The 26,265-nt window shown below is 43.0% G+C and overlaps 1 protein-coding gene across 1 annotated transcript in view; it reads left to right on the top strand.

The window, feature by feature from the left end:
* The window catches only part of MERTK (MER proto-oncogene, tyrosine kinase), a 113,647-nt gene that overhangs the window by 65,588 nt on the left and 21,794 nt on the right, over positions 1-26,265 (top strand). The window contains exons 7-13 of the mRNA XM_047744175.1: positions 5,099-5,282; positions 9,802-9,953; positions 18,107-18,260; positions 20,346-20,499; positions 23,151-23,236; positions 24,587-24,682; positions 25,427-25,507. Coding sequence (XP_047600131.1) covers positions 5,099-5,282; positions 9,802-9,953; positions 18,107-18,260; positions 20,346-20,499; positions 23,151-23,236; positions 24,587-24,682; positions 25,427-25,507 — 907 coding nt within the window. The remainder of the gene's footprint in view (positions 1-5,098; positions 5,283-9,801; positions 9,954-18,106; positions 18,261-20,345; positions 20,500-23,150; positions 23,237-24,586; positions 24,683-25,426; positions 25,508-26,265) is intronic.

Raw genomic sequence — 26,265 nt, forward strand, 5'->3', positions numbered from 1 at the left:
TTTGCTGTCAAATGTAGCACCTTGGCCCCTGGCTCCCAGGACAACCTGGGCATTACAGGCCTTGCAAAGTCTTTCCCCCTTTTTAACCACTACCCAAAATTGGTGTGAAAGAATGCTGTAAGAAATACAGGCCAGCCATCCTAAAATGGTACCTTGCCATGATGTAGGCCCTGCTTTGAGTGTTAATTTCATCAAAATGGAAAGGGTAGCAGTAACACTACCATTTACTGAGTGCTCACGATGACCAGGGACTTTGCAGACATTATCTTACTTAAAACCCACACCAGCACTGCAGGCTCGGAATGCCCACAGAACCCACGAGTGGCAAAGCCAGAATTCAAAGCCAGAAAGTTCTGATGCAAAAAACTGTGCTCAAAACCATCCCTTCTTCCATGTCTTAGAAGAGATGTTATTTCTGGGAGCAGGTAGTCGATCATGTGTGGATTGTCCGCTGAAAACATCAATGTCTTCTGCCCTGCATGTTGTCACACAGTAGGGTCAGAAATTGTTCTTAGTTTCATAAATGTCTGGCCTTACTAGCTGAAAACATGTTAACCTGACACCTGCCATTCATGCTAGCTCAACTTGAAGCAGTGACTTCTGAAGAATTTTATATGTTGACAACCAGATGTTTTTAATACCAAACAGAATTAGTTTCTCTGTTTTTACTGCCTCCCACTCTTGTCTAACAGCTGTTCCTTCTCTGGAAAGTGAAAACATTCTATTATCCCCGAAATAGCCTCCGCCCTCACCTCACCAGCTCTAGCTTTGCTTAATTCTTGCCCCATTTTATGTGTAAACCTCCTAAGGGCTGGTAAGTGTTAGGAATTATTGTGTCTACAAAGTCCTCACCAGGGATATCCATTTTTTCTGGGCAGCTTTTTCTGAGATCTATTTCACAGACCATAATATTCACCCATTTAAAGGGTATAATGTTGAGGTGCCTGTGTGGCTCAATCGGAAGAGCATCCAATCTTGATTTTGGGGTCGTGAGTTTGAGCCCCATGTTGGGTGTAGAGATTACTTAAATACACTTTAAAAAATAAAGTGTATAATGTGCGGCCATCACCATTGTCTAATTGTGTCTATATTCATAAAAGCTATTGTTCTATAGTTTTCTTGTGTTAGCTTTTTCTGGTTTTGTTGTCAGGGTGATACTTGTCTTATAGAATCAGTTGGGAGGTGTTCCCTCGACTTCTGTTTCTTGGAAGAGTTTGTGGAAGATTGATGTGAATTCCTTAAATATTTGGTCGAAATCACCAGTGAAGCTGTCTGGTCCTGAGGTTTTCTTTGTGGAGAGTTTTTTGAATACTAACTCAGTCTTTTTACTTGGTACGCATCTACTTAGATTTTCTATTTCTTCCTGAGTCAGTTTTGATAGTTTATGTGTTTCTAGGAGTGTGTCCATTTCTTCTGGGTTATCTAATTTGTTGGTATATAATTGCTTATAATATTCCATTATAAGCTTTTTTATTTCTTTGAGGTTAGCAGTAATGTCCCCTTCCATTCCTGATTTTAATATGAGTTTTCCCTTCTTTTCTTCTGTGTGCATTGGGTTAATTTGCTCTCCTTATTTATTTAGTTAGTTAGTTAGTTAGTTAGTTAGTTTCTTAAGGTAGAAGGCTAGGTAATTTATTTGAAATTTCTTCTTCTTTAATATAAGCATTTATAGGGGTACCTGGGTGGCTCAGTTGTTAAGCGTCTGCCTTCGGCTCAGGTCATGATCCCAGGGTCCTGAGATCGAGCTCTGCATCAGGCTCCCTGCTCAGTGGGAAGCCTGCTTCTCCCTCTCCCCCTGCTTGTGTTTCCTCTCTCGCTGTGTCTCTCTGCGTCTCTCTCTGCCAAATAATAATTTAAAAAAAAAATCTTTAAAAAAAAAATATATATAAGCATTTATACCATACATTTCCTTCTAAGCACTGTGTTAGCTGCATCACATAGGTTTTGGTATTTGGGGCTTTTTTTCCCATTCATCTCAAGTTTTTTGGTTATTTTCCTTGTGATTTCTTTCTTTCTTTCTTTCTTTTTCTATTGGTTATTCAGGACTGTTTAATTTTCACATACTTGTGAATTTCTCAAGTTGTCTTCTTTTGCTTATTTCTAAGGTTATTCCATCACGTTTGCAGGCTATACTGATTTTCAGTCTTTTACATTAACTACAGTTTGTTTTATGGCCTAGCATTCGTTCTGCCCTGGAGAATGTTCCGTGTGTAGGGGAAGGTATATTTGGCTGTGTTGGGTAGAATGTTTTATACGTCTTGTAGATCTAGTTAGTTTATAGTCTTGTTTCCTTCTTCTATTTCCTTGTTGATCCTCCGCCGAGTGGTTTTATCTGTTATTGAAACTGGGGAATTAGGGTCTCAGCTGTTGTTTTTGAGTTGCCTTTCTCCCTTCAGTCTCATCAGTTTTTGCTTCTTGTATTCCAGGGCTCTGTTATTAGGAACATCCAGGGCCAATTTCCCTCTATAGATATAACTATCTACATATCTAGAGATCCAGAGATCTGTAGTTGTACATGTATAACCAAGGCATGGACCAGCCCTTTCTAAAACTGCTGCTGAGCTGCATGAAGAGTCCAAGAGGACACGAGGCTCCTGCTCACATGAGTATGGTTGCCTTTGGGGAGACTTTGAGGGCGACTTCTGCCCCCGCCTTGAATGAGTAGGTCTCAGGGTGGACAGGAAGTAGAGTAGGGTGGTAGGAAGGTCTGAAAACATCAGGTCACCCCTGAAGGTAGAAGATGGTCACACACATCTGCTCTCTCTCTTTTTGCCTCAGCTTTGGGCAGCCACGGCATGAGCGACAGTCATCCAGTCCCTGGACGATCATCCAGTCCGGTCATTACAGGCCGTCCTTGCCCACCTTGGATCCTGTGGTGCCAGACATGGTTATTCTGTCTTTTTCCCACCAATCTCCCTTCACCCATAAGAATACAGTTATTTTACAAGTTTAATTCTAGGAGCGATGTTGCGACATACCTGTATATATAATTATTTGTTGTTTATCTGAAGTTCAAATATAATTGGCTATCCTGTTTTCTCTGACCGGTCCTAGCAGGGTTAGTCAGGAGTGGCTGTAGAAGTGAGACTTCTTTATTCTGCAGGTTAACAATGTATTCCCATTTCTGAAGGAACCAAGCATAGTTTCGTAGCATGTCCCCAGTCCCTTACAATTTTAAACTCTGACTTGGTAACAAATGAATGTTTTGGACAAGATTCAGATCCGCGCACTAGCAGACACACCCTCTCACTTCCTTTGGTCCTGATGTTAGTTCCGTTCTTCACCCATTTTTGGGCTGCATACACCATTTCTATTTTTAACTCTCCCACGTACTTCTTGCTATTTCGTGCCCTCTTTTCCCCTAGGACCCACTGAGAAGGACTGTTACAAAAACCCTGTCTTCTTCCAGCAGTGCGTTCTGGAAGAGCATCGCTGTGCCTGGAAATGCTCCACGCATTGCTCCGGAAATGGGGCAGGGGTGGAGAGCCAAAGGTTTCCTCCACCTTAGTTTCAGGGGTTGGTCACCAGGAAGTAGGTGCATACTCTATAAAGTGAAGAAACAAAAAGTAAGTTCTGCCAGCGGCCACCACCAAGATAAGCACGTAACTCTTTGTTTCTCCTCTGGTGGCTCCTCAGGCCAACTGGTACTTTTGTCACCCAGTGGAGTCTGCGGGTCTGAGTCAGAGGTGAGACTTGGCCCCCACGTCCCCCCTCACGATATCCGCTAGAGGATTTAGAATTCCGAAATGTTGTTTATGGCCCCTTGGCCTAAATTTCAACACATATATCCTGAAATAACAGCTTTGTGTATCCATGCCCCATGACTGCAAGCCCGTTATTGTTAGGAATATACAGGGTTTAAGATTTTTTTCTCCCAGTTAGTTTTGGTTACTTGTGTTTTATTCAGTATCATTTTCTCTTTTCTGATTTTATAAGTACTTATATATTGTAGAGATTTTGAAAAACATGTATTGGGGGAAAAAAAAGCATTCTCCCTTATTCCCATTTCTAGAAAGGAAATATGCTTAAGGTAGAAGTTTGGTAGGTAGAAGTTTGGCCTAGATTTTTTGCTTATGTGTACAGAGGACATCTGGAGAGGGATGCGGGGAGACTGGTAGAGCTTACGGAGGGAAAGATGAAGGGAAAGAACTCAGAGGAAAGGGCTAAGATGCTTTAATGAGATCTGGAGAAAGGTTTGTTGGGTGAGGTGCAAATGGCCCTTCCCTAGATCTTTGCACCAAATAATGTCAGAAAATGCACATTCTCTGCATATGCTTTTGGACTTGAATTTATATTGGGGTTGGAGTAGGGGTTAAAAAAAAAAAAGAGGACATGCTAGAATTTACCTCAAGGCAAGAGCAGAGTTCATCAGGTTGCATAATGAAAAGAAATACATGGGGCGCCTGGGTGGCTCAGTGGGTTAAAGCCTCTGCCTTCTGCTCAGGTCATGATCCCAGGGTCCTGGGATCAAGCCTCGCATCGGGCTCCCTGCTGAGCAGGGAGCCTGCTTCCCTCTCTCTCTCTGCCTGCCTCTCTGCCTACTTGTGATATCTCTGTCAAATAAATAAATAAAATCTTTAAAAAAAAAAAAAAAAGAAATACAAGATAAAAACAGAAATCCTGTATCCCAGCCCCTAAAGTAGGATTTGGGAAATGTTCTCTGTAAAGGGCCAGATAGTAAATATTTTAGGTTTTGGTCCCACACAGGTTGTCGGTTGTCTTTGCAGTGTGTTCTCTGAAACAGCTGGAAGAAGAAATCAAGAACTGAGATGGTCCTGAGAAAGGAAGGGCTATTTCATCTTATTTCCTCTTATATATTACCATCATTATAATATTATAAAGGTCGTCATTTGCTCTGTTACCTGCCACAGTGAGAATGCTTGTTTTAGGCGTTTTACACATGTCCTCAGTGGGTGCTCCAGTAGCGTGACTAACACACAGTAACTCTGGTGGGGAAATTAGTGTGTGGCCCGATAGGAAGCAGGTACTTCCCCTCAGTGGAGAGGAAGGGCCACGTGCACTGAATGCAGCAGTGCTCCAGGTCTCGCATTCCCACCACCTTACTAATGCCTGGTCCACATTTTTACTCCTCACTTAGGTCAAGGAAGTTGATCCGCTGACTAATGGCTCGGTCATGATTTTTAACACCTCGGCTTCACCACATCTGTATCAAATTGAGCAGCTGCGAGCTCTGGCTAATTACAGCATTGGTGTGTCCTGCATGAATGAAATTGGCTGGTCTGCAGTGAGCCCTTGGATTCTGGCCAGCACAACCGAAGGAGGTAATTCCTGGAGTTCAGAATAAGTATTGCCCCTAACGGCATGTGATTAAACAAGTCCTTCCCCATGGCCTTGAATTAGAGTTTCAACTTTGCTTTGTTTGGTCTTTGTCTCTGGACCATTTTATTTTACTGCAGTTGCCACTGAAGAAGATATTTCCTTCTTTTTAGTGACAAAACTTACACTTACTATGAACAGATAATAAGTTCTTTTACGTAGGAAGATAATCACAACACACTTTATGGCATATATTATTTTAAGTTAAAATATAATAATATAAAAATTATTCATCGTAGCGTCAAGGTCAAGAAAAAATGAACGTGAGGCACCTGGGTGGCTCAGTGGGTTAAGCTTCTGCCTTCAGCTCAGGTCATGATCTCAGGGTCCTGGGATCGAGTCCCTCATCAGGTTCTCTGCTCAGCAGGGAGCCTGCTTCCCCCCCCCACCCCCGCCCCACCCCCGCTTGCTTCTCTGCCTACTTGTGATCTCTCTCTGTCAAATAAATAAATAAAATCTTTAAAAAAGGAAAAAAAAAAAGAAATAATGAACGTGAAGATGGTTCATGTTTACCAAACACCACGTGCCCGGCCCCACATTAGGTGCTATGCATGAATTATTTTATTAGCTCCTCAGAGAAGCCCAATGAAGTAGGTTCTCTCTATGCTGTCTTGCTCATAGCAAATTTTATTTATATCTTTAAACTTTAAAGAATTTTCCATTGTGCTGTTTTTTGATTTCTGAGATTTTTGTTACTGTCTATGAATATTGTATTCCTGTTAAATAAAGATCCACAATTTCTGTTCTTTCCCAATTTAGAGCTCTAGGTTGTAGAATGTCTTTCCTGCCCTTAACTCGGGCCTCACCTACTCAGTGCTCTAGTCATAATAGAGATGGGGGAGGAGGGTGGACAGGTCGAGATCAGAAATCTTCAGTAACCCTTGCACAAAATGACTCTCTGGTGCCAAAATTATAACATGTCTTCTTGTCTCAAATGATAAAGAAAAGCCTTTGAGAACAGTTTTTATAGGCTGTGTTTCATTTTCATTCAGTTCAAAAATACTTTCCACTTCTTCTTTGACCCATTAGTTATTTAGCTATGTAACTTAGTTTCCAAATATTTCGGGGTTTTGCCTGAAATCTTTGTATTCCTGATTTCTGATTTCACTCTGCTGGTGCTTAAGAACATAATCTGTATCACTTACTTTGAAATATATTGAGACTCTTTCTATGGCCCAGAATACATCTTTCCTGATAAGTGTATGGTATGCTCTTGGAGAGAATGTGTGTTCCGTTCTTATTACATGGAATAGTCCATAAATGTCAGCTTGGTTGAGTTGGTTGATAGCGTTTTTCAAATTACATTCTTACCGCTTTTCTGCCCATTTCTATCAATTATTTAGAAAGAGACATTGAAATCCACAGTTATAATTTTGGGTTTATCCATTTCTTTTTGATACTCTGGCCAGTTTTGCCTCAACCATTCTGAAGCTCTGTTATTTTATGCATAGATGTTTAATATTACTATGCTCTCCTAATAATTGGCCATCTTCTCATTATGAGATTGCTTCCTTTATCTTTGGTAGTATTATTTTCTGTAAGATCTACTTCGATATTAATGTAAGCCATTTTAGCTTTCTTTTGAATATGTGATATGTCTTTGATTCCTCCTTATTTTTTTTTTAATTTATTTATTTGACAGAGAGAGATCACAAGTAGGCAGAGAGAGAGAGAGGGAAGCAGGCTCCCTGCTGAGCAGAGAGCCCGATGCGGGGCTCGATCCCAGAACCCTGAGATCATGACCCGAGCCGAAGGCAGAGGCTTAAACCACTGAGCCACCCAGGTGCCCCAATTCCTCCTTATTTTTAATTTATTTGTATCTTTCTGTGTAACACACAGTGATCCAAGTGTTTTGGTTGGGATACCCCAAAGTGTCAATATTGGTTTTCTTCCCTCTGGGACCACTCACTTTCTCTAGCAAAGAAGTCCCCTGTTTCCCACCTTAGGAATGTAAATATGGCTGCCGATGCTCTAGGAGCTGGGTGAGGAAGAAGAGTGAGGCAGAGTCCTCCTTGTTCAGTGTACAAACTTCCACTTATTTCCCCAGTTGTCTGTCTGGCCTCTCATTGTGCCTTCATTCTGCCCGTGCCCCAAGGCCAAAGGCTTTTCAGTTTGGAGACCAAGGTAGCTTCCTGTCTCCAGGAGGATTTGGAGGGAGTCCCTGGCAGGTGTGTGGGAGTAGGTTAGAGGCATCTTGAGGACTAGCTACTTCCCAGTCAAACTTTCAATCTTTTGGTACCGGGGCCCACAGCGTTTGAGCCTCTCCATTTCCTTTGGGGAGTACAGGCTTGCTGAATTAGTTACACCTTCTGTGTCTCTTTTTCAGCTTTCAAGTATATGTTGACATTTCTTTTCCACTGTTGACTCTGCTGTACCTTATGAGTTTATACTGTTTTAAATTCCTTACTGTCATCATAGAGGGGTTTCATGAGGAGCAGTCATAAAGACATGTTGAGGGGCCTCTGGGTGGCTCAGCTGGTTAGGAGACTGCTTTCGGTTCCGGTCGTGATCCCAGAGTCCTGGGATCAAGTCCTGCATCAGGCTCCCCCTGCTCTGAGGGAAGCCTGCCTCTCCCTCTCCCTCTCCCTGCTACTCTTCCTGCGTGTGCTCTCTTTCTGTCTGTCAAATAAACAAATAAAAAATCTTAAAAAAAAAAAATGACATGTTGAATTGGCCACATTTATCCAGAAATTCTACAGCTGATTTGAAACTATATGACTCAGTTCATAACACAGCTTTAGCTACATGACATTTCCTAAGTAGAAATAAAGGTTAGAGTACCCTTTTGTTTTCTTTTTAGGCATATCAGAAATATATAACTTAATCTCCCCTAAACACAACTATAGGCAGTGGTTTGGCATGTATTACAGTTATTTTTATTCTTTCTGTATTTATATAAAACATTTTTTAATTTCTAAAGTGGATTGTTGTTACATACCTTTTTTCAGTTTGATTTTTCCCTCCATTAGATATTTTTTCATATCCACACACCTGATCTACCTAATTCTTTTCAGTGGCTGGGTAGCAAGTATTCCATTGGAAAATGTATCAAAATTTATTACATCATAGTTATTGACTGAGCATTACATTTATTCCTTTTTCTCATTGTTTTGCTTCAGTAAATATAATACTTCCTACAGGAGAATTTTTTAGATTAAATTCCTTTAAATAAAATACATGGTCAAAGAGCATATTATTTTCAGGTGGTTTTTTTTTTTTAAGATTACTTATTTTTAAAGATTATTTATTTATTTGAGAGAGAGAGAGAGACCAAGTACAAGGATGGGGAGAGTAAGAGGGAGGGAGAGGGAGAGAATCAGAAGCAGACTCTGCACTGAGCACAGAGCTCTATGCAGGGCTTGGTCTCACACCCCTGAGATCATGACCTGAAGGGAAACCAAGAGTCAGACACTTAACCAACTGAGCCACCCAGGTGCCCCATGTTATTTTCAGTTTTAATAGAGAATAGTCAAGTTCCGTGTTCCCAAAAAGTAATCTGGTAATGACCTTGACCTGTTTTCCAAATTATTCCAAAATAATTATTATTATATATATAATACATACATACTTCTTTTCCTAAGCACTATGACTTTTATCCTTATATCCTCTCAAGAGATAACAGATAGGTGGGTATGTGACTTAAGCAGAACTTACTATAAACCAGAAAGTGAAAACCAGAGTTAAATTTTATATTTTGACATCCAGGCATTACCATTTGATCTTCTGGTCTTCAATAATGAGATGTCTTACATACACACACACACACACACACACACACACACACACATTTTTTTTTTTTTTAATTTTTTGACCGATTAGCTCAGTTCTCAGACCATCAGTAACTTTGGACTTTAAAATGGTGGCTCCCTGCCTTGTACATCTCACATGACACAGAACTGATCTCCAGTCCATTTGGTTGACCTTCCACCTCACAGGTGGAGAACTGGAGAACCCTGTTCAAGTTGCTTCCCCAGGAGGAGACCAGGAGCACCACAACCTCCTTCCTTGCCTTTCCTTGTCTTAGTGATTTTAGTTTGGAAAAGTGCTTACTTTTTAAAAACTTCTGTGGTATTTCAGGGGCACCTGGGTGGTGCAGTTGGTTAAGTGGTTGAGTGTTGGTTTCAGCTCAGGTCATGATCTTGGGGTCCTGGGATTCAGCCATGTGTTGGCCTCCACACTTAGCACCGAATCTGCTGTAGGATTCTCTCTCTCCCTCTGCCCTCCCCTCAACTTACTCTCCCATGCTCTCTCTATATATAATAAATAGATCTTTAAAAAATAATAAAACTCATGTGGTAATTCAATGCTCCTTAAGTGAAAAGAGGGTGAAAACCTGCTATTAATCTCAGATTTTGAATGCTTGCCATAGAACATTTGAAAACCAAACATTTGGAAACTAAGAAGAGAATGTACTTCTGTGTACTTTTCTCTGTGGTCCCTCATTATTCTCTCTTTCTTTTATAGCCCCCTCAGCAGCACCTTCGAATGTCACCATGTTTCTGAATGAATCTAGTCATAAGGTGGACGTCAGATGGGTCAAGCCTCCAATTAAGCGGCAGGAAGGAGAACTGCTGGGCTACCGGATCTCTCACGTGTGGCAGAGTGCAGACACTTCTGTAAGTCTGAACTCTGAAGGAGTTCACTTGTCTCCTTAGATTTCCTCATTTAATCCTCTTGTAGAAGCTTTCATTCTGTTGTGAGAAGACCAGGAATTATCGAAGGAGGCCACCTTTCACTGAAGAGATAAAATTCCAGGGAATCTTTGGGGCTTTTCTCACTCACTCACTCATCCATTCATTTACGTATTCAGTAAATATGTGTAGGACCTATCTCTGTATCAGTTGGTTCGTGCCTTCTGGAAACTTGGGCTCTTGTAGGAAGATAGTTGAGAACCACCCAGATAACCGTAGTAGAAGGTCAAAAAGCTGTGTGGTTTAGCAGTCCGGCCATTCATAGCCCCTTAGAAATTCCAGAAGATGCTTTTTTGAAGAAGATTGTCAAGGAAGAGCCCCAGCCTCATAGAGAATGGCAAGGGGCAACCAGACTCCAGAGGACAGGGTTAAGTCAGCAACAGGCTGCCTTAATGCAGTTCCACAGAAGTAGGGACGATGCCTGCATGTGGGTGGGTAGGCAGCTCCCAGACAGGCCCCCTTCCCACTTGGGAAAATGAAGAGAATTGAGGTGACACTGACTTCTTTGTGACACGGTGTCCTTGGAAAGGCAGAAGAACTGACTTCATCATCAGGACCGTCTCTTTACCACCATCATGCAAAGCCGACTTTTGCCTGATCATCCTGGTCCTGGAGATAGAGCAGATGTTAGCATCCTTGTGGCATTCGTGGGGGGCATCTCATGAAAGTAGTGTGGCTGCTTAGCAGGAGACAGGGACAGAGTCAACAGCTGTCCCCGCGGATGACGTCCAAGCTTTGTTTCAGTCATTTTCCACCTCACGTCATCCAGCTTTACAGAGTATTTTTTTTTTAAGACTTTATTTATTTGAGAGAGAGAAAGATCACAAGTAGGCAGAGAGAGAGGAGGAAGCAGGCTCCCTGCTGACCAGAGAGCCTGATGCGGGGCTCGATCCCAGGACCCTGAGACCATGACCTGAGCCGAAGGCAGAGGCTTAACCCACTGAGCCACCCAGGCGCCCCATGCGTCATCCAGCTTTTACTGAAACTGTTCTTTCCCCAAAGCACAGTGGGAATTTCTTCTTCTCCTTCTTTTCCTGACTCAGTTTACCTATCAGGAAGCAGACTCTTGGAAGCAGTAGATGATGGGAGATAGGAAAAAGAAGAACGCTTGAAGTCCATGACTTTTTGTGCCTCAGAGTGATGACAGAATGTTATCTATACAAGTCAAACCCCTGCTTGGGAGTGTTGCAGCCATGAAAGAAGCCTCTCGTCTGTTGGTCTTTGGGCCTAAGACCTCTGTGCAGGGTGCTTCTTTGATTAACAGTATTTCCACAATGGCTGAATCAGGGGAATCAAGTGCCTCTCTCAGAGACAAGCCCCTTTCACAATGCTAAATTGTGAACAGTCCCTGAAGGGCCAATCATTGTATTTCGGTTCAGTAGGATTTTATTTTTCCCTGGTTGGCAGAAGATAGTCATTATCAGCAGACACTTGAGAGGTCTAAAAAAAAAAAACAGTTTTGTTTAAAGAGCTGCAGGTCATCCTTTTGACTTCTGGCGTGAGTGAAGGCTGCTTGTTTGGAGGGGACGTCTGGAGCTGAGACGTGCTGAAGGGCGAGAGTGAGGAAAGCCTCGCGGATGACGCAGCGGAGAGCCTCGTGCCCTAAATGCCACCCACAGCCTGCTGCACTGCTCATGCTTATTGCCCTTTGTTCAGAACGGTCCCCCCTGTGGTGAGAACAATACTGCCACAGTCAGGGCTGTGACCTTTCCAGTCATTACCTCCTCGGAGATGCTGGATCATCCCAGTGAGAACATCATTTGCATTGTACCCAAGCTATACAAAAGACTCAGTGGCTCACTTTCCTCAGGATCACATTCTCTCTCTCTCTTTTTTTTTTTAAGATTTTATTTATTCATTCATTTGACAGATAGAGATCACAAGTAGGCAGAGAGGAAGACAGAGGGTGAGGGGGAAGCAGTGTCCCTGCCGAGCAGAGAGCCCGATGCGGGGCTCGATCCCAGGACCTTGAGATCATGACCTGAGCCAAAGGTAGAGGCTTAACCCACTGAGCCATGGCAGCTTAGCTTCAGGCTTGTGGGCCGCCACTGGAAGCAAAGAAAAACACTGAGGGAAAAGCCAACCCTGGGAGGACCCTAAAAACCCCTGGCCGAAGTGAAGTGTGAAATGACCTCTGTCCCCGTCACCTCTGTCTCCTGAACTCCCTTCATTTCAGGAGGGCAAGACTTAGACACAACTTCATCTCTCAAAATTGTCCTTTCATTTCCAGTTTTAGAAAACTCTATCTAAAGGTATATCTTCTCTATGCAAGACAATGGAATCGGATATTTTTGGAAGATATTCCCAGATTTTACTCTAACAAGGGTGGGTTTTTTGTATGCAATTTCAGAACTTTCTTAGAAGTGATCCTTGGGGGGCACCTGGGTGGCTCAGTTGGCTAAGCAGCTGCCTTCGGCTCAGGTCATGATCCCAGGGTACTGGGATCATGACCTGCATTGGGCTCCTTGCTCAGCGGGGAGCCTGCTTCTCCCTCTGCCTCTGTCTGCCACTCTCCCTGCTTGTTCTCTCTCTCTTTCTCTGACAAATAAATAAATACAATCTTATTTTTAAAATGTTAAAAAAAAAAAAAAAGATGTGATCCTTGGGTGGGTTATTGTTTATACCTTTGTTATCCCACCTGTTATGTCACTTTCAGACTAAGAAACTCCTGATATTTACTGTGTACACAGTTACTTGATCTGGATGAAGATACCGACCTTTTTTTGTTCTGTTTTTCTTTACATCCCTTGCATTCCAAATCTAAGCTCAAAATCTAAAAGTCAGGAGCAAGTACAATCTAGTCTCCTTGAAGTTGGGTCCACGTCTCACTCATCTTTGTACCATCTAAGCAGAGGACTTTGAACTTGTTTCCTAGGCATTTATGACATTGGGCTGGAGGCATAGACCTGGCTGACACCTGTACCAGCTGGAGAGTTTCTCTCTCTGACGGGACAGCCTTTTGATGAGTGTGGACTAGTGTTTCCCATCCATTCCCACTCCTATAAATTGTCAGTAGAACACGAGAACACATTCTTTTCCATGAGAAAAGAATTCAGCTAGCAAATAAGCTTATAAAATATTGCATAGTATACCCCTTTCTGGAAGATCCACAGTGTGTACTGGCAAGTTTAAGGCTCTTTGATGTTTTATGGTAAATAAGTCTGTTTAACTTGGACCCAGAATTGCCCATATGGTAAACAGAGGCTCACTTTTATATGTGTTATTCTTACAAAGCTCATTATTATGGGATTGTGGCTCTAATGCTGGCTTAATTGTGTTTGGAAAGGGTAGAGATATTAGATCAGAAGGGAGTTTCAAAGCAGATTATTAGGGGCCTAGAGAGAACAGGACATATAGCAGCAACTTTTTAAAGACCTAGAAGAGCCACAGTGCATTCAAGGAGTCCTTCCTCAGGCCTAGACCACTGCTTCCTGACAATCTGCCAGGCTGGATTCTGGCATGTGCTCTCTGCCTCTTCCTTTCCTCATTGCTCCCTGTCACTCACTGTCAAAGGAGGGCGGAGCATTTGAGCCGATGTCCTGTGAAGGTATGAGGAATAGGTGAGGTTCTTGTAGGATTGGTCAGCCAGGTGTCTGGAACACTTACAAAACCCAAGGGTTGATCCAGGATGGTACATGTGGCCTGGACAAGAAACCGACAATGGTGGTAAATTCTATGAATTGTTCAAATAAACTTCTTTTGGGGGACTAGCTAGCCTTGATTATTTTCTCTGATGTACCAAGACTTGAAAGATACTGCAAGGTATCTTGCAGTAAGATACCTTGCAGTAAGAAAGATACTTACAGAAGGTCACTTCTGTAAGAGGACCTTCTATTTATAGGGAAAGATGATCCACATATAGGACCTCATAGGTGATATAGGAGTAATAATGACCACCATGGGTTACTTACAGTGTGCCAGACTGTGTGCTAACTATGGCACAAAGAGGAATTCATTGACTCCTTACAAAAACACTGTGAAAAAGATATTCTTACTTTCAATGTTCATTTGAGGAAACTGAAGCTCAGAGATTGGAGTAACTTACACAGAGTCACAGAGCTTGAAATTGGCAGCAGTGGGATAAGAACCCGGGCTGGACTGACTCCAGAGCCAGTGTTTTTCCGAGCCCAATACTCCTTCCCACATGCCCTTGGCTTTCTGCATAATAGTGTGTCTCACTCAAATTCCACTCCATTGCCTTTTAGCAAAAAGAACTAGGAACAGAGCATGTTTGAAGAGTAAGATTTGAGTTTTGCATGGACACCTGTGAACGGGAAGCCTGCTGAACAAGTCACTTTTGTTGTCATAGCAGCACAGAAACTTTGACCTAGTGGTTCCTCCCTCATTGAGTGTTTTTATTCTTTTAGGCAATAAGACGGGTCTTCTTCTTCTTCTTCTTCTTTTTTTTTAATAAAGATTTTATTTATTTATGACGGACAGCACAAGCAGGGGGAGTAGGAGAGGGAGAGGGAGAAGCAGTCTCCCCGCTGAGCAGGGAGCCCAACGTGGGACTTGATCCCAGGACCCTGGGATCATGACCTCAGCTGAAGGCAGATCCTTAACCGACTGAGCCACCCAGGCAGTCATGATGGGCCTTATTCTAAATTACAGTTAGGAATTCCAGGGCTGTGGATTCTTACAGAGTTGGGAGATATTAAAGTCTTTGGATTACTGGAAACGAATACTTACTGTAGTAGCTCTGGCTGACTCTAGTGCCTCACAGGAAAAAAAAGAAATTGTCTCCAAAGATACGCTATCACTTTCCCCAATGGGCACGGTCCACATGTGTTCTGTGTAGTTGTAATCAGGTGTCATATTTATTACCTGAAAAGGCTCTTAGATTTTAAGTCCTCAAGGATACAGGCCTCTGTGGGTGAGGATGAAGTCTCATGGAATGAGAAATGTGCAGTTAGCCCATGGCGTGTACCCCAGAACTGAACCACCTCATGCCAGGGAAATGGCCACCCCTTCTGCACTCTGCACCCTGATGGTGAAAGAGATAATCCCCACAGGGGTGCCTCCTATATGTGTGATTTTAAACGGATTTCTTTGTTAGATTTCAAAATCAAAATGAAAATAAATACTTGGGGATATGTATATGGTCACACCTCTCTACATATTTGGCATCAATAGAATATGGATAAATTACATACATTTTTAAGAAAGATCATTTTTGGGGCGCCTGGGTGGCTCAGTCTGTTAAGCATCTGACTCTTGATTCCAGCTCAGGTCATGATCTCAGGGTCCTGGGATCGAGCCCCACCGTGGGCTTCATGCTGAGCGTGGAACCTGCTTGAGATTCTCTCTCTTCATCTGCTCCTTCCCTCCCCAGTCCTACTCAAGCACACACACGCACACACTCTCGTTCTCTCTCTCTCTCTCCCCCTCCAAAATAAATAAATAAATAAATAAATAAATAAATAAATAAATGGAGCCTTTTTAAACTATCGTTTAAAGATATTTTTAGAGAAAATTGTTACACCTCTACTAAAATATTTATCATATATCTTTCTCATCACTACTCCAGCATTTATTAGAGCTCCACCCCTAAAATGGGAAAATGTTTTATGTAGTTTCAAAACATATTACCTGCAAGCAGTAGCTGGCATCATTTCCATACTTCACAATTCAGAATCTTCACAGCAGCAACCATGATGATCGCCACTATTAATGCACTTAAGGAACGGGAGCTGGAAATTTCAAAGTTCCTTCTCTAGGTTTTCATTTTGAGTTGTAGGCCCTTAGCAAATGGATATTATCAACTACTATTACATTTATTTCCAAAATGACAATTTTTTTAAAGATTTTATTTATTTATTTGACAAACAGAGATCACAACTAGGCAGAGAGGCAGGCAGAGAGAGAGGAGTAAGCAGGCCCCCTGCTGAGCAGAGAGCCCGATGTGGGGCTCGGTCCCAGAACCCTGGGATCATGACCTGAGCCAAAGGCAGCGGCTTTAACCCACTGAGCCACCCAGGCGCACCCCAAAAGGACAATTTTGATTTAGGATTTCTCCTCTTCTAGGGATTTAATTCTTTCATAGTTATGCATGTCCCCTAATTTTGAGATAATTCTCACAAATAGATATATTTGAGTCCTTGCAGATGGAAAAGCATGAAGCTGGAAGCAGGCCTGATGGCCCTCGTTGGACATGACATTTTTTGCACTTTCAGGAGCTGTTAGGTAATAAAAGTGAAGTAGACATGTTTTTTCTCAGCTAGTTGGACTCACTACAGGGTTCTGTGCCTGTGGGTCTGGACCATGGAGTTGTTCTATTTGATGATCTTCATCCCCCAATTAAATAGAGAATGCCAACAAACTCATAAGCAAAACTGAGTTTGCCATAAATAAAACTCTCTGTTTCTTTAAAACAAAAGGGGGGGGGGGGTTGCCTGGGTGGCTCAGTGGGTTAAAGCCTGTGCTTTTGGCTTTAGGTCATGATCCCAGGGTCCTGGGATCAAGTCCCGCATCGGGCTCTCTGTGAAGCAGCGAGCCTGCTTCCCTTCCTCTTTCTCTGCCTGCCTCTCTGCCTACTTGTGATCTCTGTCAAATAAATAAATCTTTAAAAAAAAAAGGAATACTCCTTGATTATACCAAAAAAATTGTTAATTTATTATTTTGTTTACTTAATTAATAAAAAAAAAATCAATGACAAATCTCCTTGGCACCCAGTCTTGGGGGTTGGCGGGTAGGAAAAAAAAAATATCTTAAAGCTCTATTTTTCCCTTTCATCCCTTGTCTGAGGTTATTTCTGAGTCCTGATGGACACTGTTTGTTTAGATGTAGAAAGTCTCTGGGTGGCTGACCCAGGTACCCCCTTGTTCGCCAATGTTGGGACTACCCTCTCCCTAAGGGCTGAGCCGTCCCCATCCTGCATCTGTCAGAAGTGATTAGCATGAGGGGCACCTGGGTGGCTCAGTGGGTTAAGCCTCTGCCTTCGGCTCAGGTCAAGATCTCAGGGTCCTGGGATCCAGCCCTGCATCAGGCTCTCTGCTCAGCAGGGAGACTGCTCTGCCCCCCTGCCTGCCTCTCTGCCTACTTGTAATCTCTTTCTCTCTCTCTCTCTCTCTCTCTGTCAAATAAATAAATAAAAATCTTTAAAAGAAAAAAAAGTAATTAGCATGAGACAGAGTGACCAGGGAATAAAGCTGCCACTCCAGCCAGGCCTCTGCTCTCTGTGACCCATGGTATCTGTACCCCACCCTCGTGGTGTGACATTTCTCTCAGTCTCTCTGTGAAATCAGAGAAGTCTCCCAAAATGCAGAGATTAAAGACCGGTTCCTGGGGCCTCATTTTAGCCTTTACCAGCCCTCCAGTTCCGATTTGAAAAGCCAGCCCCCAACATAAAATTAGTTTCTTATGCCAGAGGACAACAGCATCATCCAGGTTTAGAAACAAAGGGGATAGTGTCACAGAAGCACTGAGGTCTGGTTTTTTGTTTTTTTTTTCCCCCAAATCATTTTACCTATGTTTTCATGGCGCATGTTGCGTGGCAGTGGTTATAAAATAAAATAAGTAAAAGTGAAACCAGATTTTTGAAAATTGAGAAAATTGTGCATGTATTACACTGGAGGGGGAAAAAAAAAAAGCAAACAGTGCCCGTGGCCTCCTCAATGTAGATTTTAGCCAGAACACTTAAAATTGCAAGGAACAGGAGCCCATTCATGCTGGCTCAAGGGACGTTGGCAGGAGGTCAATGTCAAGGTACAGTGTGGCTCTTGGGCGTTAGGCTGTGGTGGTTCTGAGGGCAGGGGTCTCGAGGAGGTATCCGGCTGCCTCTGCTACATTCTCCTCCCGTCCAGTGGCTTCTTTGCTGACCATCCTAAGTGCCATGCCCTCACAGCCTTAGCTGACTCAGGCCCTGAGCCCTGAGGTTGCTGCCAGCCCCTTCTGGGTCCCTGCCCACCTTTTGGTTCCGTCAGCTGTGGCCTGAATGAGGAAGGGAAGCGGTGGAAACACGGCCACTGCTCTCAGGGATGCAGGTGGGATGACTTCCCTGAGGGGAACTGCGGGCAAGCTGGCAACGTGCCCCTGGTGCCTCAGTATTTCATTCCCCTTCCTTCCTTTTCTGTCCCCAGAAAGAACTGTCTGAAGAAGTTGGCTGGAATGGCAGCCGTGCTCAGATTTCTGTTCAAGTCCACAACGCCACGTGCACAGTGAAGATTGCCGCCATCACCAGGGGGGGCGTCGGGCCTTTCAGTGACCCAGTGAAAATGTTCATCCCTGCACACGGTGAGAGCCAGGTTCCTTGCCGGCTGATAGCCTGTGTCAGCCCCGGCGATGCACAGATGGCGAGATTGACATGTGGGATGGGCCTCTGGTTTAAGGATGAAACACAAAGATGGGATGAAATGTTGTCAATGATAAAAATCGTTTTATCGTATAAAGATATGCTAACACACTTCACAGAGTGCTCCTACCTGTGAGTCCTCCCTCTACCATTACTGCTGATGGTAGTACTAGTCACGAAGGAGAGGAGTCCTTTCGGAATACCAAATTTGACTTGCCCTGTTGAGTTTAGTTTCAATGATGTCGTTGGACAGGCAGTATGGCCAGTCCTTAGCTCTCTATAATGGGTACTGTTTGTTTATGGGCTAGTGTTCATTTTCTGCGTTATTTAAGCAGTCTGGTTATTACTCATCCAAGCCTTGCTGACATGATCGGTACAGAACACGAAGCGTTGCCTACAGAAGCTGTCCTTACACGGCATGGGGCTCACCAAGCTGAATGCTCAGCCTGTGTGCCATCTTTTGCATGTTGTTGGAGTACCCCTGGGCAAACTGCCCCTGTGTTGCCCCGTGTGGCCCCAGACGTTTCCATTAGACCAGGGGAGCCCCCTTTGTTCTGACTCTCACTACTATGGGTCACTTGATATTAAACTGCTATCGTAAGCTCATGCACGGCCATCTCTTTCCATATGATTTTTACATTTACAAATTGGGTCTTCATACCCACAGCAGATAGAACTTGTGTTTGGACCACTGAGTTCCTGAATGTGTGTTGTGGTGGCCCTCAAACATGCTGAAAGGGAGCCATATTACAGTTTCTGCAGCCCATGGGCTCTGCATCTAGGGAACATTAGTAACTGGTGATGGCAAGCAAGGTGTGTTTCCCTGGTAGAAATTCAGAGACAATGAGATTCTGATTCTAAGGGCATAGGTTGAAAAAAATCAAGAGTTTAAGAGGACAGAGCTCTTATCTTCATACATGGGAAACTCTCCAACGTCTTACAAAGCTGTGCCCTTCCAACAGTCCTTGCTTTGCACAATTCCAACATGCATGCATTTCAGCTACCACTGTTGGGTTAAATCACACTGGTTCCCCAATGACATGGTCTGAACTTGAGTTACCATCATGTAGTCTCTGTAATTGCACGAAGCCTGCACTTCGCCTCCAGCTGTCCCGTCCACAAACCCCTACATAAGTAACAGATGCGTATCATGATCGTGACCAGTCTTGTCACTTGTCTCAAAGTCTCTCAGTGGTTGCAGACTGTACTCCCATGATTCAAATCACACGCATCTAGGAAGACACTTGACATTTGATAAAAATAAGTCCTTGAAAGAGGGAGTCGGTGAACAAAGACGAAGGGTGGCAAAAAAAGGAAGGGTATTGGTGTGAAGTGAAATTGGAATTGAACGCAGAGCGTGGAAGACACAGCTGGCTGTGGGAATGCAGACACAGCTGCCATGTGACTGACTAGCTCTGTGGCCAGGGAATACGGCAAAGGTGACTTTATGACGTGAGCCGAGTGGCCGCGCCCAAAAGAGGAAGATGGCCCCAAGGAAGCCACAGTCTTCACATAAAGGAACGCTCAGAGATAGTTCACAGCTTTGAAAGCACTGAGGGTAAAATGTGGGGAACGAATCCAAACCCAGAAGGGAGTATGAAAATTCTTCAGGACACAGAAAATATACTCTTGCCATATCTTAGTTATGGGACCAGAAGAAGAGAGATACTATTCAAACTACTCATGATAAGCTTTTCTACAAAGAAATGTAGTCTTTGAATTCTCAACATTTCTGGTGTTTTAAATTACAGTAGACCAGATAAATAAGGGTTTTACCATTGTTTCCAATTCCTTATACATTCAAAACTGACATGGTGAGAGTCCCCCTTTAATTATTAAGATCGCTGTGCATGGTCTCCTCTCTCACCATCAGAGTGAGGACTACCCACGTATGCAGACCACGGAATATGCAAGGAGTAAGTTCTAGAGGTTTTGACTATCTTCTTTCCCTTTTACGAGCCGGTGTTTCTTACATATTTTGGATCCCAACGGGATGTTTTCAATGGATTCTATTGGTTTTTTACTAGGTTGGATAGATTTTGCTCCCTCATCAACCCCAGCACCTGGCAACACAGATCCTGTGCTCATCATCCTTGGTTGCTTTTGCGGATTTGTTTTTATTGGGTCAGTTTTATATATCTCTCTGATCATCAGAAAAAGAATCCAGGAGACAAAGTTTGGGTAAGTCTCCCCAGTTTAAAATGTTGTGCTTGATGGTATCATGTGCTTGTTCTGCCAACGGATAATGCCTCTCCTGCGGGCTCAGCTCCTCACCGCTGTACTCAGCTGGGGGTCCTATCTTATGTACATCCTGGGGCAGGCAGCTTCCTTGCTTAGGCTGGTACAACAGAGGCAGCCAGCAATGGAAGCCAGCCTTGAAAGAGGCTCATTTACGGAGAAGAGCATCACTAGGCCTTCAGTACTCAACTTGATTGCTGTAAAATGAGGATTTTTGTTAGAAGTCTTAAAAATAATCCTAGTTATTTTTTTAAAAACAAGTGAAATGTATGTATAGGCAAAAACACCAGAAGGAAATTCACCAAAGCATTAGCAATTCTGGATGGTTTAAGTGTAGATGATTCTGTGTTTTCCTTTTTTGCTGTATTTTATGCATTTTCTGTAATGATCAGTGATTTTTTCTACGGGAGAAGAACTTTACATTTTCACATTCAAGTGTAAAAGAGGCTCTTATTCTGATTTTCTATCTATCTGACTTTTAGAACAGTAGTTAAGTATCAGCAAAGTTGGGCAGGTATATTAAGGCAACCTATGAGAAGAAGGCTAGGTGTGCAGATTTGTTTCTGACTCTGTTTTCTACTCCAGTGCCTCTGTAGTGAGTTTGGATTTCCATGAAATCCCGTTTATCACTCATGGAGCAGAGGAAGTATTCTGTAAGAGGCAGGTTGTTGACAGCCTGGAATGGGACATAGTGAGGGAGGGTGAGTGTTTTGAAGGGAGCTGAGCAACCTTTGTTCGTTGCTGCATCTTAACAATGCTCCTAGAACATTCCACTCCAAACCTTTCCATTGGCTTGAGGGGGCTTGAGACTAGAGGCTCAACTGCCCTTTATTTGTATCCATCCTAGTCAGGATACTATCCTTCAGTACTTATTAATTCTGTCCTTATAATTATTATATCTTAGTATGTAAATTCTAAGAATGACTATTTAAAAATTTTTTTTAATTTTATTTGTGAGAGAAAGAGAGCACAAGCCAGGTGGGAGGGGCACAGGGAGAGAGAGAAACAGACTCCCCACTGAGCAGGGCTTGATCCCGGGACCCTGAGGTCATGAGTTGAGCCCGAAGGTAGACGGTTAACTGACAAAGGCACCCAGGCCCCACTAAGAATGACTATTGTATTTTTTTTTTAAGATTTTATTTATTTATTTGACAGAGAGAGATCACAAGTAGGCAGAGAGGCGGGCAGAGAGAAAGGAGAAAGCAGGCTCCCCGCTGAGCAGAGAGCTGGATGCGGGGCTCCATCCCAGAACCCTGAGGCCATGACCTGAGCCAAAGGCAGAGGCTTAACCCACTGAGCCACCCAGGTGTCCCAAGAATGACTATTTTAAATTTTTTTTTTTTTGACAGATCACAAGTAGACAGAGAGGCAGGCAGAGAGAAGGGAGAAGCAGGCCCCCTCCCGAGCAGAGAGCCTGATGTGGGGCTTGATCCCAGGATCCTGAGATCATGACCTGAGCTGAAGGCAGAGGCTTAACCCACTGAGCCACCCAGGCACCCCCAAGAATGACTATTTTAAAGAAATGAAGAACTCTGATCTAAATCCTGAACATGTAATTGACTGATGTTCATCCCAGAGTCTAGGCGTTGTTTGTGAGCTCATTATGAAACAGATGCAGAGAACCTCTGCAGAAATTTTAAGAGTAGCTCAGTAATATGTGAAGGCCTTGTAGGTGAGAACCTGGGCTTTTCAAGAATGAACAAAACAGGCATTGCTCCTGCCCTCATGGGTGCTCACAGATGATGGAGAATCAAGCAGTAATCACGCAAGTAAATATAAAATGGCAACTGTGTGAAATCCTATATAAAGGGATATGTAAGAGTGTATAATGGGAGAATTTGACTGCATTAAGAAAGTCAGAAAAGACCTCCCTGCAGATGTGATCCCTGAACCAAAATATGAAGAAAGAACAAGAGTTAATTCGGTGAAAGACAAAGGGAAGGATCGTTAAAACCAGCAATAGCAGCACATGCAAAGGCCCTAAGGAGCCTGGCATATGGAGAGGAAGGAGAGGAAGGCACTGCCCTAGAAGACATGATGCTTGCGTTCTAACATTAATTCTGTCACTTAAATGAGACATGGTTATTTTTCTTCCTTCCCTTACTATATTCTTTGGAAATAAGTCAATGTGCACAGCTCACGCTTACCAGGATGAGGAGTTACACTTCCTCCACCTCTAAAGGGCAGAGTATCTCCATAAAATACCTGGAATTCTTCTGCAGAGGTTTGTCTCTACACCTCATTTATGTATTTAGTCACAAACATACCAGTATGGACTTGTGGGTATTCATTTTATACTTCGAATTATAATCTAATACTACTTTATTTTGTTGCTCAGACTGTTACAGCTTGGGCCACTGGGAGCTTCTCAGTTGTTCGGTGTTGTTGATGGTCCTTGGACAGAGTTGTTTTGACTTTGCTAAACAGACCTGAAATAGAGCTATGGGAAGAAACCTCTTTCTCCCAGTGGGAAATGTCTTTGTTATAGAGGCATTTTGAACAGGCAGTGGCTTGATGACATCCTTGTCAAACCAGCCCCTGTCCTGGGAGCCCTTTTCTTACAATATGGGATGTCTTCATTTCTGTTCACCCAGGAACGCCTTTGCAGAGGAAGATTCAGAATTAGTCGTCAATTATATAGCAAAGAAATCCTTCTGTCGGCGAGCCATCGAACTCACCTGTAAGTTAACATCCATTTCCCTTTTCTGGCAAAAGTTAAAGTAGTTGAGAGCAAAGAAAGAACAACAAATTCATCAGTAGATCTCTAACAAAAGCCAAAGGAGTCGAAGAATGGATATTTTTAACATGCAAAAGGTCTTCAGAAACCAGAAACCGGCAGTAGCTAGTCAGATGTCGTCGCCGTGTACGCCACTGTTTGCCCGGTTACTGGAACTCTCGAGTGGGCCCTGTGGTAAAGTGGCCGGGTTTAAAGACTCCTAACACCACAAACAGGAACTCACCACAGTGATAGGAGAAGATGTGGTCAGGGCTTTAAAGAAAACAGCAAAGCAATTGACATGATATCTGAGTTTATTTCTCACTTTTCTGTGGCAACCCATTCAGAGAACAATTTGCCAACATACTTCATAACAATTATGGTTTGAGTTTTGCTGAATCGCAATGGAGCCTTCTAGTTTGAAGAGTGAGAATAAACGGACAGCTGCGTTCTTGAATAATTAAGAAACAGTGTAGAAAGTAGGTGCAAATATTATCAAATTCGAGCTTCTGGATGCTTGCCAAAAGCAAAAACAATAAAACAAATAAATAAGTAGGATAGAAAAGGGGGCTCTGAAACAGAAACTTGTTCAAGGAAGAATATTTTTTATTTTTATTTTATTTATTTATTTTTTTACTTTTCTTAACTATGGCACAAACTGAGTCATTTGCCAATGTTATTGAATTGTTTAATTCGTCTTATTAGTAACACCTGTTGTCAGTGCTGCATATTGATACCTTATTGTAGAAGATCTTATTTTCTACTTTCTTGCAAGTACTCAGTTTAGTACTTTTTATGTCATTATAATGAGGTTCCATATCCCATAGGTAGAACAGTAGCTTGTTTTCTCAGTGTTTCTTATGGCTGCTGGGCCTCTTTCCCCGGCATAGGACAGGGGAGGTAAGCCGATGGCTCTTTTGTATGCTGTACTTAGGGATAAAATAGCAAATACTCCACTAGAAAGTACGTACTGTCTTCCTTACCCCTTTAAATCAAGGGCACCTCCCCCACCCCCCCATGCCCTCACGAATCTGATTTCTGGCCACCGTTACTGTGTGGTGGGAAGAGAAACATGATTCTGATTTTTATAATCCTTCAGAATTAATCTTGCCCTGAAGAATTCATTTTCCTCACTTTAATCATAGCAGAATTAAGGGCGATGTTTTATTAAAGGCTTTTTGTGGGGAGAACCCTGCGTACAAAATGAAGAAAATGTTTAACTCCTTGATAGGGCTGTATATATCATTTTAATTCTGTTCAAATGAAAGGGACACACTGACAATTCTTAATACAGACTCTGTCCCTCCTTTATAGTGCGTAGCTTGGGAGTCAGCGAAGAACTGCAAAATAAACTAGAAGATGTTGTGATTGACAGGAATCTGTTAATTCTGGGAAAAATCCTGGGCGAAGGTAAGCAGTTAATTTCTTTTAAAATGTGAGGTAAGAGGATAAGCCATTTACAGTATTTTTTATATATATATTTATTATGTAAAGCACCATTTTGTGACTTTAACTTACAATGCAGATAGTTCTATTTTATAATTTATTAAAATGAAAAAGTAAATAGTGGTTTTTGAAACTCAGATTAGGCGTATGAAAAGGACCTCTACGGTGCCTTGCACAGACAGTAGGGCCTTGAAAAATATTAATTCCCTTCCTTCATTGAAAAAGCATGCAATTCATTGGTCAGTTTCCTCTCTACTCTAAATACCTCTGATTCTTAAGTTTACTGTCTTGGGCACTTTCCTAATTAGTTAAATAGGAACAAAAGTGAAAATAGTAGTCAGTCTGTCAAACTGATACTAGGATGAATGATCATGGTATTAAGAATTTCTACTTTATAAATGTCAGTAACATTTTCCACATTGCTCTCTGAGTGCATTGGATCAGTTATAATGCTTAATAAAATGAGGGGCTGAGCCAAGCCTGAGCCAAGCAGGCTTGTGACAAGCAGGAGTCACAAGCAGCTTGTGACAAGCTTGTGCATGGTCTGTGTCCCTGGTTTGCGAGTGTGGGTGACCCCATCAGGCTCTGCCCGGCTGCCGCATATGGGTCACTGTCCGGTCACGTAAAAACAGCAGCGGGAGAACTGTAGCGTTTCTGTGGTCCGGGAAGATTCTCCACAATCTGTATAGATGTCGTCTTACTTCACAGGAGAGTTTGGGTCTGTGATGGAAGGAAATCTTAAGCAGCAAGATGGGACCTCTCTGAAAGTGGCCGTGAAGACCATGAAGTGTGAGTTACCTCTGATGAAACACCTTCCCGCCAGTGTGGGCAGTTGGGGCAGTAACCTGGTGCTCTGTAAGGCCAGTGAGGGGGTTCGTGTGTCATGCCCTCAGTCACTAATGGGTCTGGAGGCCATCCAGAACACTGTGTAGTCACAGAGGGAAAGTGACCGTCAGGAGCTCTTCATATCTTCATGGTATATACTTTATACTCAAAGAAGTTATGTTTGTTATTTACACCACGACTTCCTCTCTGTCTTGTTCTCTCTCTCTCTCCCCCTTCCTCCCACTCTCACCCAGTAGAGCGAAGGACTCCGAAATAAAGCATGGATTTTGGGGCACCTGGGTGGCTCAGTGGGTTAAAGCCTCTGCCTTCGGCTCAGGTCAGTGATCCCAGGGTCCTGGGATCAAGCCCTGCATCGGGCTCTCTGCTCAGCAGGAAGTCTACTTCTCCTCTCTCTCTCTCTCTCTCTCTCTCTGCCTGCCTCTCTGCCTACTTGTGATCTCTGTCTGTCAAATAAATAAATAAAATCTTTAAATAAATAAATAAATAAATAAATAAATAAATAAATAAAATAACGCATGGATTTCCAAGACAAGGCTGATCTCGTGGCAGCCTCTGACCCCAGGGGTTGGTCTGGCTGATCTGGCCAGCTCGGTAGGACCACTTCCTCACTTGAGGATGGTTGCACAGTCCTCAGGAAGTTGTGGGCTGCCTGGAAGGGACATTTCCCAAAGAGAGCATAGATATTTATGGATCAAGGGTAT

Source organism: Lutra lutra, chromosome 9 (genome assembly GCF_902655055.1).
Source record: "Lutra lutra chromosome 9, mLutLut1.2, whole genome shotgun sequence".
Taxonomy (NCBI): Eukaryota; Metazoa; Chordata; class Mammalia; order Carnivora; family Mustelidae; genus Lutra; species Lutra lutra.